The sequence below is a fragment of the Jaculus jaculus genome, chromosome 18, assembly GCF_020740685.1.
Source record: "Jaculus jaculus isolate mJacJac1 chromosome 18, mJacJac1.mat.Y.cur, whole genome shotgun sequence".
In the NCBI taxonomy this organism is placed as follows: domain Eukaryota; kingdom Metazoa; phylum Chordata; class Mammalia; order Rodentia; family Dipodidae; genus Jaculus; species Jaculus jaculus.
Window position 1 is genome coordinate 53701290 of NC_059119.1, and position 14532 is coordinate 53715821.

Below are 14532 nucleotides of genomic sequence, written 5' to 3' on the forward strand. Positions count from 1 at the left end.
AAAGTTCCTTGTTTTTTCCTCCTGACCCCCGTTTCTGATGCAAATAAATTAATAAAATATTTTTGTTGGTGTTTTGTTTTGTTTGCTTTGTTTTCCAAATAGGGTCTCACTCTAGCCCAGGCTGACCTGGTACTCAACTCTGTTGTCCCAGGATGCCCTTGAACTCACAATGATCCTCCTACTTCTGCCTCCTGAGTGCTGGGATTAAAGGCGTGTGCCACCATACCCAGCATAAGAAAAATATTTTTAAACGTTTCTAGTTTTACTTCATTTGTTTAAAATGGGATGCTTGAGGGCTGGACAGATGGTTTAGCAAATAAGTCACTTGCTTGCAAAGCCAAAGGACCCAGGTTCGATTCCCCAGGACCCACTTAAGCCAGATGCACAAGGTGGCGCACACATCTGGGGTTTGTTTGCAGTGGCTGGAGGCCCTGGTGCTCTCTCTCTCTCTCTCTCTCTCTCTACTTCTGTACCTGGTTTTCTCTCTCCCTCTAATGCATAAAAATAAAGTATTTTAAAATGGGATGCTTGAACATCCTTCTCTGGAAGTAAGGATTGAGATGGATGAGAAAGGGGGAACAGTGGAGTTGGGGAGATGGTACAGCCATTAAAAGTGCCTTCTTGTAAAGCCTGGGTTCAATTCCCCAGTACGCACATAAAGCCAGGTGCACAAAACTGCGCTTGCATCCAGCTTTTATCTGCAGTAGCGGGAGGCCCTGGCATGTCCGTAACTCCCTCTCCCCTCTCTCTTCACAAATAATAAATTGAAGAGACACCTCAGACACCTAAATCTAGCCATAATGAGTATTTTGTTGATACGATGGGTTCACTAACACGCACTTTGGGGGGGACAAACAGGATAATTTGACAATCTTTCTCAAGGTGATGTCTGTCTCTGTAACATTCCCTGCCAGTGCTTGTTTGCTGGACCTTCGTCAGCTCTGGGTGACAGTCACCTGGCTGTGAATTGGCCCCAGACGCTAGTGCAATGAATGCTGGACTAGGAAAAGGCCCTACAGAAGCATTGCCTCCTGATAAGTTATCTCCACAGTAAGGTAAGAACGCATTGATGCAAAAACACAGCTCTCACCTCAAAGGAGACAGAAGATCGTTTATTCTGGAGCTAAAGATGCATGGTCATGGCCTTGGAATCATGGTAACTGGATACAGAGAGCTGGTGAACAAAGGCACTTCCAGTGTACACCTTGGTGCGGAAGTCAGCCAGGCCAGGTCACCTCGAAGTGGGGGAGGGGGTTGTCAAAGGTCTCAGCTGCTGGTGGACCCCCTAGCTTTTGGATTGGTGGGAACTAGTGGTTTGTAAGGAAGCATCTTAAAGGTTTTCACAGTCAAGGGAAAGTTGGGACCGGTGGACAATCAGTGGCTTTCAAAGGAACTAAGTTAGCCCGAGAGAATTTGCCTGTGGAGGACAACATTTTCTTTAATTCCATAATCACGAAGTTCAGTCATTTGGCCTTGTAGAAATGTTGACACAGGTCGCCACAGTCCTTCCTCCTCTGGAAGGCCCTGTCCTGGTTTCTGTCCTGCTTTTCCAGGAAATCTCTGGAGAAGCTGTGGAGTCCTTGTGTCAAGGAAGCTCCACCCAAGGTGAATTGTTTTCTGCATAACCCAGTTGGAGTCTGTGCAAAGATTAACCTGTTGTGGCCCAACGTGATAGCCACACCTCCCCTTTTCTTTTTGCTTTCAAAAGTCGTCTGACAACCCAGACATATTGTGGTCATTGGCAAGCAAGCACCTTAGCCACTAAACCACCTCTCCAGCCCCAGGGTAAAATCTTGCAGAAGGAAGCATGCTCTGAGGACCATTCCAAGCAATGAGGGCTTTTGTGAAGCTAGAACTGAGAGAATGACTGATCAAATAAGCTGCTAATTAAGATTGTTAAAAAAGAAAGAAAGAAAGAAAGAAAGAAAGAAAGAAAGAAAGAAAGAAAGAAAGAAGAAAGAAAGAAAGAAAGAAAGAAAGAAAGAAAGAAAGAAAGAAAGAAAGAAAGAAAGAAAGAAAGAAAGAAATGTTAACACAGGGCTGGAGGGATAGCTAAGCGGTTAAAGAGCTTGCCTGCAAAGCCAAAGGACCCAGGTTCAATTCCCCAGGATCGATGTGAACCGGATGCACAAAGTGGCACATGCAGTCGGGGTTTGTCTGCAGCGGCTACAGGCCCTGGTGTGCCCATTCTCTCTTTCTCTCAAATAAATAAAATTTAAAAAAAAAAATGCTAACACAAGTGGGAATCCTTTTTATTTACTTATTTTATTTACTATTGTTTTATTTTATTATTTTATTTAGTATTGATTGATTTAGTTACGTCTTATTACTATGCATTTATTATTTATTTACTTGTGTATTTATTCATTCCGGGAGCAGTTAACAGGAGAAAAAAGCCACGACCCAGGAGGTTGGCAGGGAGCCTGGCGCGTCTCCTGCGCTGCCGCGGCCGGCGGGCGGTGACGTCACGGCCCAAGCGTCCCGGTTGCCCTGACGACGCGGCGGCGGCTCGGGCTGCACCACGGTCGCGGGCGGGTCGCGTACGTAAGTGACACAGGCTCGGGTCGGTGGGGGGAGAAGGGGTTCGGGGCGAGGGGAGGGGTCCCTAGGGACAAGGGCGGTGGCCCGCGGAAGGGGGGAAGTGACGGGCGAACCCAGCGGGCCGCGAGCCCAGCGGGCGGGGGAGGAGGCGGCGGCGACGGCCCGCGCGGACCCCCTCAGTGCGCCCCCCCCCCAGCACCCGCCCCAAGGCGGGCCCGGACCGCGTGGAAACCCAGGGCGTTCGCTGGGGACCCCCCAGCTCCGCGGGGTGCACGCGTGAGGGGCGCTGTTTTGACAGAATCCGTGACGTGAACGCCGTGGGTGGGTCGTCCGGGTTTCTGAGGATCTTCGCGGAGCCCATTGCACGGGCGGTTGCTGGCCTCGGTGCTGCAGGGGCGGAGCACAGATGCTGGTCTCTTAGCACAGGCTGACTTCAGTCTGTGGGGGGCCCCTGGGTGGTCTAGCCTGGTCCCCAAAGCTGTCTGCTCCTCCGCCGCTCCTTCTGCCACTGTCCCTCTCAGATTCCTAGAACCTGTGAGATGAGGAAATGATTTCCCCGTCCCCCCCCCCAATCTTTTTTTGCTACTCACCACTTCCTCTCCCTGGGTTGATTTGGTTTTCCTCTTTCTGTGTATCTTATGCTTACTTAAGCCCACTTAACTTGATTTGTGATGCCGCCATGGAAAGTAACATATATATATATATATATATATATATATATATATATATATATATTTAAAGGAAGTTCAGTAAAATATGTCCCCAGAGTCTCAATCCAGTCAAGCATCTGCTTGTCTATCCGTGCAACTGAGGCACAACAGCTGCCTTGTGTTTTGAATTAAATTGAAAATGTTGCATCTTATCTGTCTGTCTATATGGATGCATTTTCTTTTTTAAAAAAATTTATTTTTATTTATTTATTTGAGAGAGAAAGAAGGAAGAAAGAAAGAATCAGAGAGAGAGAGAGAGAGAGAGAGAGAGACAGAGAATGAGCATGCTAGGGCCTCCAGCCACTGTAAACAAACTCCAGACGCATGGGCCACCTTGTGCATCTGGCTTACGTGGGCCCTGGGGAATTGAACTTAGGTCCTTTGGCTTTGCAGGCAAGTGCCTTAACCACTAAGCCAGCTCTCCAGCCCAGATGTATTTTCTTTTTCTTTTTCTTCCCCCCAAGTCCTATAATTCTTTTTTTTAATTATTATTTTTATTAGCATTTTCCATGATTATAAAAAAATATCCCCTGGTAATTCCCTCCCTCCCCCCCCCCCTCAGATGTATTTTCTATAATCACTAGTTGATCCGAGTTTGGACCTGTCTTTGCCTTTGCACACCGACATTCACTAATTTGCAAATAATTTGTAAATTCTGGAATGAGTAGACCTTGTAGCCAAAAAAAAAAAAAAAAAAGGCTGGCGAGATGGCGCCGATGTCCCACACCCCAGTGCCCACACTTGTGTGCCAGGTGCTTCACCACAGCCCCAGATTTACCTTCTATTTCCAGTCTATGTTCCTTTAACTTCTTGTTTCATTACACTGACGAGGACTTCCAATACAACATTAAGTAGACATGATGAAACAAACATTTTTTTAAATTTATTTATTTATTTGACAGAAAGAAGACAGAGAGTGAGTTGAGAGAGGGAAAGAGAGAAAAAGAGAGATTGGGCATGCCAAGGCCTCCAGCCACTGCAAACGAACTCCAGACACATGCGTCACCTTGTGCATCTGGTTTATGTGGGTCCTGAGGAATCGAACCTGGGTCCTTAGGCATCACAGGCAAACGCCTTAACGACTAATCCATCTCTCCAGCCCCTGAAACAGACATTTTTATAAATCTAAGGAGTAAAGCATTAAGTCTTTCACCATTAAACATAGTAACTGTAGTTTTTACAGATGTGCCTTGAGAAGATTCCTGTCTATTCCTAGTTTCTAAAGATATTTAGCATAAATGAGTATTGGGTTTTTGTCAAATGCCTTTTCTGTGTCTACTGAATCGATCACATAGTTTTGCACTTCTCAGGTCAATCCCATATTGTCATAGCATATATCCTTTTTATATGGTCACGTGTTTGGCTTGATCATTATTGTGTTGAATATTCTTGGGATTGGTCATGAGACTCATGGTGTGTGATCTTGTGATTTCTTTGACTTCTTATTAGGATGCTATTGACACAACAGGATAAACTGACAGGTGATACCTTCTCTTTTTAGGTACAGTTTGTGAATCATTTGCCTTATTTAGAACCATTATTCTATTTGTGGGTAGATTTTTAATTATTCACTAATTTTTAAAAATGTATTTTTATTTATTTGAAAGAGAGAGGGAGAGATAAGGCAGATAGAGAGAAAATGGGCATGCCAGGGACTCTAGCCACTGCATACCAACTCCAGACGCATGTACCACCTTGTGCATCTGGATTATGTGGGTCCTGAGAAATCAAACCTGAGTCCTTAAGATTCACAGGCATGCGCCTTAACTGTGAAGCCATCTCTCTTGCTCGACGTTAATTTTTTATTTATTTATTTATTTATTTGAGAGTGACAGACACAGAGAGAAAGACAGAGAGAGAGAGAGAGAGAGAGAGAGAGAATGGGCGAGCCAGGGCTTCCAGCCTCTGCAAACGAACTCCAGACGCGTGCGCCCCCTTGTGCATCTGGCTAACGTGGGACCTGGGGAACCGAGCCTCGAACCGGGGTCCTTAGCCTTCACAGGCAAGCGCTTAACCGCTAAGCCATCTCTCCAGCCCCCGACGTTAAATTTTTTATGGTTGTATGTGTATGTAGTGAGTGTGTGCGCGCGCTTGCAGTGTATGCACGTGTATGTGCCCTGGATGTGCCCATACTCTCTGCACCCTCCTGTGGTGGTGGTTGGAACAGAACATCGAGTGTCCACTCCATCACTTTTCCACCCATTTGGTCTCGTGTCTCGCTCTAGCCCAGGCTGACTAATGACTATGACTATTCACTATGTGTAGTCTCAGGGTGACCTCGAACTCTTGGGGATCCTCCTACCTCTGCCTCCCGATTGCTGGGATTAAAGGTGTGCACCACCACGCACGGCTGCATCATTTAATTTTTAATACAGTCACACAAATAACCGGGAATGGGTGATAAAAAAAAGATAGTAAACCTGGTATATCCCTAGGAGTCATCGCGGATATAAAAGCACACAAGAATTAGAAAAATCTCCTTTTTGGTCTTGAGGTCTAAGAATTAATACTCCCCCCCTCACCCCCGCCACACGCACACACGTAGAAGCTCTGAGCAATAAATGGTGCCCTGAGATTTTATTTGTAAAAGCTGCATTGCTCAGCAGACCACATTTCTATTTATTTCCACCAGGTGGCGCTGTAGCACTTTGTACTGCACCTTGTTTCACAAGGCTTCCAGAAAAAGAGGATGAGATGCAGTTTATAATCTGTTTTTTTGTTTGTTTGTTTTGTTTTTTCGAGGTAGGGTCTCACTCTGGTCCTGGCTGTCTCAGGGGGGCCTCGAACTCTTGGTGATCCTCCAACACATGTGCCACCATGCCCGGCCTAATCTGGTATTTTTTAATTTATTGGGAGAGAGAGAGAAAGAATATGAATGGGCGCACCAGGGGCCTCCGACCAGATGCATGCATCGCTTTGTGCCTCTGGCTTCACGTGGGTACTGAGGAATCGAGCCCTGGTGGTTAGGGCTTCACAGGCAAGCTCTTTAACGGATGGGCCATCTCTTCAGCCCCCATAGCCTGGTATTTGAATCGTTTACTTGAAGATAATAAAAACAATCGTTTGGATACAGTTTCTTCCCACAAATTCTTTTTAACTAAATTGGTAAACAAGGACCCCTCATCAGAAATGATAACGTGAAATTCATGTGATAGCTACAATGGCTGCATGGAACTACATTAACAAGCCGGCATCCAAGCCAGGCATGGCGACACTGTGCCTTTAATCCTAGCACTGGGGAGGCTGAGGTAGGAGGATCGCAGTGAGTTCTAGGCCAGCCTGGGCTCTAACCTCAAAACCAAAAAATTAATAATAATAATAATAGCATCCAAATCTACAAAGTCACATCTAGGTATTTTTTAAAATTTTTGTTTATTTTTATTTATTTATTTGAGAGCGACAGAGAGAGAAAGAGGCAGAGAGAGAGGGAGGGAGAATGGGCATGCCAGGGCCTTCAGCCACAGCAAATGAACTGCAGATGTGTGTGCCCCCTTGTGCATCTGGCTAACGTGGGTCCTGGGGAATCGAGCCTTGAACCGGGCTCCTCAGGCTTCACAGGCAAGTGCTTAATAGCTAAGCCATCTCTCCAACCCACAAGTATCTTTAAATAGTTTAAAATGAGTCAGTGTAAACAAACCTTTGGCAGCCTAGGCAATTTGTATGCCAACGGCACAACACTGTGTCCTCCATAGGGTGACTAACGTGTGTCCGTTTTGTTTTGCAGGCGCATCATTCTGCTGCAAGCCAGTCAGCTCAGTAATTGAAGTCACTTTAGCTGTAATGGAGAAGTATGAAAAACTAGCTAAGATCGGAGAAGGGTCTTGCGGGGTCGTGTTCAAATGCAGAAACAAAGCATCCGGGCAAATAGTAGCTGTTAAGAAGTTTGTGGAGTCTGAAGATGACCCCGTTGTTAAGAAAGTAGCTCTAAGAGAAATCCGCATGTTGAAGGTAGGTTAACTTTCCGCACCGTCATCTCTACACTCTTGCGGTATGGGGTGAAATATATATGCTAGCATCCTAGAGAATTGTAAACTCTTGTTTCTTGTCCACTGGACTTAAGTTCCTTTGTATCAGCAACTTTGGGAAATAAGTTGATCATGACTTTGGACCCTGGCCACTCTGGTTTGATCTGGGTGTGTGAGTGTAACTGTAGATGGTTAAAATACCAAAGAGTGGGCTGGAGAGATGGTTTAGCGGTTAAGGTGCTTGCCTGTGAAGCCTAAGGACCCAGGTTCGATCCCCCAGGACCCACCTAAGCCAGATGCACAAGGTGGTGCATGTGTCTGGAGTTCGTTTGCAGTGGCTGGAGGCCCTGGTGCACCCATTCTCCTCCCCCCTCTCTGCCTCTTTCTCTCTTTCTTCTTTACCAATAAATACATTTTTTTAAATATATTGAAGAGCCTTCTATTTGGTGCTTCACATCCTGACTGGTATATATCCACCCTGCCCTGCCCTTCTTTTTGCCTGGCCTCCTCTGGACATTAGCCCTACACACCTTCCCAACAGAAAGCAACTCAAAGAGCCCATTGTGATGCAGAGGGGTCTGGAGCAATGTGCCAGCACCCACAAAGGCATCCACATTGATGCCCTTCCTGTGCTGCCCCGGTTCTCAGACTGATTATCACCTCCGAAAAATGCACTTTTTTTTTCAAAAAAATATTTATGGGCTGCAGAGATGGCTTAATGGTTAAGACCCTTGCCTGTGAAGACTAAGGTTTGATTCTCCAGGACCCACGTAAGCCAGATGCACAAGGTGGCAATGCATCTGGAGTTTGTTTGCAGTGGCTAGAGGCCCTGGTGTGCCCATTTTTTCTCTCTTTTTCTCTCTCTCACTCTCTCCCTTTAGTAAATTAAAAAGGAAATACTATTACAAAAATATTTTTTAATATTTAGTTATTCATTTATTTGTAAGCAGAGAAATAGAGAGAGAGAGAGAGAGAGAGAGAGAGGGAGAGAGAGAGAGAGAGAATGGGCACACCAGGACCTCCAGCCCTGAAAAAGAACTCCATTTGCATGCACCACTTTGTACATCTGGCTTACATGGATACTGGAGAATGGCACCCAGGTGTTTAAGTGCCTTAACTGCTACACACTCTCTCTCGAGCTTCCACTTTTTAAAAACATTTTTACTATAAAATTTTTAAAAAACTTTATTTTTTAAAATCCCCTCAAACTGCCCTCTTTGGTTAGCCTCCCCTGACCCCTCCACTGAACCCCCAGTTTTTTCCTACTTGTCCCTCTTCAATCCTGATGTCTTTTTTTCCCATCATCCACAGTAACTCTCAGTATCTTAAAACCTGGTGTGGTGACACATGCTTGTAATCCCAGCACTCGAGAGGTAGACACAAGAAAATCAGAAAATTAAGGACATCCTCAGGTGCATAGTTAGTTTGATGCCTGCCTGGGACACTTGAGACCCTGCCACAGGAAAATGTATATGTATACACACACATGTGCGTGTGTGTAAAAATAATCTGATGAATAATTTTCACACATCCATTATGATAGAAATGGGTCACTCTTACCACTTGGCCAACAGGGAGCACTGGCGATTCACCACGATCTGCCACCCAACACCGGTACTTAACTACAGGGTAATCTGAATAGGGCACGTTGTTTTACAGTTGATAATGATAATGATAATGATAATGACAATAACAGTAACGTTATTGTCCTGCCTCCTGGTCCCTAGTCTTCCAGGGACGCAGTGCCCAGGCGTCTCTTCTCATCTGCCAATGTGACGATGAGCATTACGGGGTAGGGTGACCACGTTTCCGGTCTGTGTGGGGTCTGCTGGTGGCTCCACGTGGTTTACTGCTTGTGACATGTTGAACCCAAGCAAGGCCCAGACATGAATGTGATGAGTGGACCGTACTTTCTCACCTACTCCTGCGTTTGGCTCTCCTCCTCACACCTCCTGTCCAGGCAGTCACTGTCTGTGTTAAGCCAACTCCATCTGCAAAACAGATGTAAGCTGCTGGCCCACCAGAGCCGGAGTTGAGCGGGTTGAACTTGACCGCTGCATGGTGCAGTGGTGTCTATGAATCTATCTCCTCCTCGCAGGGAAGCTACCTGCTTCCCGACGGAGTTTCCTGCAGCACGAAGCAGCAGGCTCTCCTCCGAGACATCTCTACCACCCTTTAACCTTCTGTTCTTCCAGCACTTAGATTGCAGATTGATTTGTGACTCTGTACAACGAAGAAATGAATTACAAATAGGAGAAATCATACAGCCCAGGATAGACCTAGTTTGTAGGACTTTGCTGAAGTGTCCCACTGTGTATACTAAACGATGTGGTCACCCCGGTTATAAGTAGTTGGCTATATATACCCAGGACGGTCCCAGTTTCTACCCATTGCATTGGCTTGTATGATAAGATCTTATAGTCATTCTAGGGATAGATTACCTAATTCTACCAGCATTTTATCTTTGGTGTAAAATATTAAGTGGGCTATCTTCTTGGAGTGGAATTTAATGCATAAAGCATCAATGCATATGAGCAAACAACAAAACAAAAAGAAATGAATAGAGATCTAAAAAAGATAATAAATTTGTAACAGACTATCTGGGGACACTCCTAGAACAGCCCAATTTAAGACTTAAATTTAATCAAATTTAAGACTGAAGATCTAGTATTGCTGAGAGCCAACACTAAAAGCCAGACTGAGTTTAAATCCAACCAACATTTATGGGAAATACCTGGCAATGTGGAAGGTAAGTGGACACTAATGATTTTAGTCTTTTACCAAAGAATTCCTTGCTCAGTTCTTTATTTAGGTTTTGGCTTCAGTATTTATAGTTTCTGTAAAATGTACAAGGCATTCCTTAACTTAATTTTAACTAATGTACTTTATTTGCTGTAACCAGAGGGATTTGAGAAGTTTTGTTACCATCAGTTATCAGTTCATTACGCAAATTCTTAAATTTCTTCCAGGTTGGAGTTTCTGTGATTCTAACCAAGAGCAATTTTTTTTTTTTTCTCATGAGACACTGTAATGAAATTCTGCCACAAAGCAGGTTGGAGAGATAGCTGGTCAGAAAATTGCTTACCTCACAAGCACGAAAGCCTGAGTTCTAGCCCCAGCACCCACGTAAAAGCCAAGCATGGTGACACACGCCTGTAATCCCCCTGCGGGGGCGATGGAAACATTGGATCCATGAGGCTCCCTGGCTAGCTAGATGAATCTAAAACATGAACTCCAGACCACTGAGAGACTGTCTCAAAAAAGGGTAGATGATGGGGCTGCAGAGATGGCTTACTGGTTAAGGCATTTGCCTGCAAAGCCAAAGGACCCAGGTCCAATTCTCCCAGACCCATGTAAGCCAGATGGCAGATGCACAAGGGGCACATGCATCTGGAGTGTATTTGCAGTGGCTACAGGCCCTGGTGTGCCCATTCTCTCTCTGTCTTCTCTCTCTTTCTGCTTGCAAATAAATCAATAATAAAAAATATTTTTTTAAAAAAAAGGGTAGATGGCATGCCTGAGGATGACGCCCAAGGTAGTCCCCTGGCCTCCGCACATGAGCGTGTACACCTGACCACACACATACATTTCTACACAAGAGATACACCCAGAGTGGTCAGAAAGTCCCTGTTTTCTGCATCTAGGGAGCAACCATTCATAGAAACACTTCACTGAACAGCGTGCTTTAATTTTTTTGCAGCAGTTAAAACACCCAAACCTCGTGAACCTCATTGAGGTGTTCAGGAGAAAAAGGAAAATGCATTTAGTTTTTGAGTACTGTGACCACACACTTTTAAATGAGCTGGAAAGGAACCCATGCGGGTAAGTGACCCAGAAACTGCCATTCTACACGGTGAGTTCTTGTTCCTTCTGTGCGGAATTAACTCCAGCAGATTTCAGATCCCAGCCACCAGTGCCCCTTCTGTCCAGATGCATCGGGCTACCCCACTCCAGTCTCTCGTTGGATGTGCTCAAAGCCTAGAGAATATTAACCTAGAGGAAATATAACCAGGAGATAAATACCACACATAATCTATCAAGGGGAAATTATATACTGGATTATCTGAACTCAAGGAGTGAACCATAATTCATTATTAGGAAATATACTCATTTAATTCACCAGTAAGGGAAAGGATAAATATTTGCATGTGACTGGGCTTGCCAGGACCTCTAAGCCATGGTTTTTTTGAGGTAGGGTCTTACTCTAGCCCAGGCTCACCAGGAATTCACTCTGTAGTCTCAAGGTGGCCTCAAATTCATGGCAATTCTCCTACCTCTGCCTCCCAAGTGCTGGGATTAAAGGCATGAGCCACCATGCCATGCCCAGCATTACATATTTTTATTTATTTATTTGCAAGCAGAGAGGGAGAGAGAAAGAGAGATGGGGGAGAGAGGGGAAAGGACTGGGCATGCCAGGACCTCTTGCCACTGCAAACAAACTCCAGACACATTCCCACCTTGTGCATCTGGCTTACATGGGTACTAGGGAATTGAACCTGGGCCATCAGACTTCGCAAATAAGCACCTTTAACTGCTGAGCTATCTCCCCAGCCTACAGTTCTGACCATTTTTGAATTCTTGTTTCCTAGTTCTCACCTGGTGTCCCTCACTCCCACCGAGGCAGGGTCTCACTCTAACTCAGGCTGAGCTGGAATTCACTATGGAGTCTCAGGGTGACCTCGAACTCACGGCGATCCTCCTACCTCTGCCTCCCGAGTGCTGGGATTAAAGACATGCCAGGCAACCTGGGGGGTCTCTTAACCCTCTCTCAGCATCCTGTGACTGTGGCACCCCAAGGATTACAACCATCCTTTCCTCTCCACTACTGACACTCTAATCTCAGTTACTTAGATGAGGGGATTAGTCTCCTGATCCATCCACTTGACTCTCAGAAATCCACTCTCCATACTGGATCACTTCTATGCTCGATGCCTTTCAGTGGCCTTCAGTGTAGAATGGATCCAGATCCCCAGCACGCTCCAGCTCCCCCAGCCCTGAAAGACCTTTGTGACTTCTGCACTCACAGTGCAGCCTGCTTATCCCCCAATGTCCCAGTTCTTTCTTGCCCCAGGGCATCTTTGAGTCTCTGGGCCTGTGATGTTTGTGCTGGGGTCTCGGAAGCCTCCACTGGCCCCATGTGTTCTCAGACACGCGTTTCCTGAGCTGATATGGGTGGTAAGCCCAGATGTTTAGTTGCCACGTTTCTCAATGAACTTAGGAATGTTACTCTAGTTTCACACAGGAGAGAAAACACAGCTTCGATACTTGCTGAGATTATAAAGCGAGGAGGCAGCACAGCTAGGATTTGAACTCAGACTCCCTTGTCCTGTCTGCTTCTTAAAAAATAAACACTCGCCGGGTGTGGTGGCGCACGCCTTTAATCCCAGCACTTGGGAGGCAGAGGTAGGAGGATCGCCGAGAGTTCAAGGCCACCCTGAGACTACATAGTGAATTCCAGGTCAGCCTGAGCCAGAGTGAGACCCTACCTCAAAAAACCAAAAAAAAAAAAATAAATAAAAAAATAAAATAAAATAAACACTAGCCGGGCGTGTTGGCGCACACCTTTAATTCCAGCACTCGGGAGGAAGAGGTAGGAGGATCGCCATGAGTTCAGGGCCACCCTGAGACTCCATAGTGAATTCCAGGTCAGTTTGAGCTAGAGTGAGACCCTACCTTGAAAAACCAATATATATATAAACACTGGGCTGGAAAGATGGCTTAGCGATTAAGACACTGCCTGCAAAGCCTAACGACCCATGTTCAACTCTCCAGGTTCACCGTAAGCCAGAGGCACAAGGTGATGTAAGTGTAGAAGGTTGCACATGCACACGTATCTGGAGTTGGAGTACAGTGGCGGAGCCCTGGTGTGCCAATTCTCTCTCTTTCTCTCTCTCTCTCTCTCTCTCTCTTGTTTTCTTGTTCTCTCTCTCATAAAAAATTAATTAAAATAAAAATAAACACTGCAGGACTGGAGAGATGACTTAGCAGTTACAGGCACCTGCTTGCAAAGCCTATCAGCCCAGATTCAACTCCCCAGTACCCAGAGAAAGCCAGATGCACAAAGTGGCACATGCATCTGGAGTTCATTTGCAGTGGCAAAAGGCCCTGGCACACCCACACTCTCTGGCTCTCTATATCTTTCTTCCCAGCAGTCAAGATGCTTAGGCAGGAGAACGCCCATGGTAGAGTCATCCCCGGCTACGCAGAAGTCAAGCGAATAAAAGCTGAGCGCGGTCGTTCGTGTCGTAATACCAGTACTCAGGAAGTGAGACTGGTGAATTGCTGGAAGTTGAGGCCATCCTGGGCCACAGAGTGAGACTACCTTAAAAAAAAAAAAATGGGGCTGGAGAGATAGCTTAGCAGTTCAGGCACTTGCCTGCAAAGCCAAAGGACCCAAATTCGATGCCCCAGGACCCACATAAGCCAGATGCACAAAGTGGTGCACGCATCTAGAGTTCATTTGCAACAGCTGGAGGCCCTGGAGTGCCCATTCTCTCCCCCCACCCCCGCCTCGTTCTCTCCCAGATAAATAATAAAATATTTTTAAAATGATTTATTAGGGCTGGAGAGCTGAACATGTATAAAAATATTATGGTATATAAAAATTGGCTGGAGGGATGGCTTAGCAGTTGAGGCATTTGCCTGCGAAGCCAAAGGACCCAGGTTAGATTCCCCAGGACCCACATTAGCCACATGCATAAGGGAGCACACACATCTGGAGTTCGTTTGCGGTGGCTGGAGGCCCTGGCGCGCCCATTCTCTCTCTCTGTCTCTTTCTCTCTCTGTCAAAATAAATAAATAAAAATATTCTGAGCCAGGCATCATGGTGCATGCTTTAATTCCAGCAGTTGGGATGCAGAGGCAGGAGAATTGCCATGAGTTCAAGGCTAGCCTGAGATTACATAGTAAACTCCAGATCAGCCTGGGCTAGAATGAGACCCTACCTCCAAAAACAAAACAAAACAAAAAAATCTGGGACCCCTTGTGCCTTGTGCTCTCTGGAGGTGACAAGTCCCAGCCCTTCCCCTCCCGTTTCCCACCCTTGATCTTGGCACCCTCATCTTGGGACTTCTCATTTCTCTTTTAACTTTTTTCCCCCCAGAATCGCTGACGGAATGATCAAAAGTGTGTTATGGCAAACACTTCAAGCTCTCAATTTCTGTCACAAACATAACGTAAGTAACATTTTTCCAACGTTTTTATTAATTTATCTGTGATGACTCTTGTAAATAGCTCCAGAATCTACTTGAAGAGCTAAAAACGGAGGGAGCAGAGCAAAAGGAAAGAAAGTTCAGATATGAGGAAAACCAATTCGT

At 45.7% G+C, this 14532-nt stretch overlaps 1 protein-coding gene across 4 annotated transcripts in view; it reads left to right on the forward strand.

Annotated features, from left to right (window-relative positions):
• Positions 1–6984: 6984 nt before the first annotated feature.
• Positions 6985–14532, forward strand: part of Cdkl4 (cyclin dependent kinase like 4) — a 35866-nt gene continuing 28318 nt past the window's right edge. For 3 of the 4 annotated variants that reach the window (XM_045137648.1, XM_045137650.1, XM_045137652.1), the window contains exons 1-3: positions 6985–7199; positions 10917–11038; positions 14319–14391. In XM_045137648.1, the coding sequence (XP_044993583.1) occupies positions 7032–7199; positions 10917–11038; positions 14319–14391 (363 nt within the window). In that variant the 5' untranslated portion in view covers positions 6985–7031. The remainder of the gene's footprint in view (positions 7200–10916; positions 11039–14318; positions 14392–14532) is intronic. The other variant, XM_045137649.1, reaches the window with a different exon arrangement.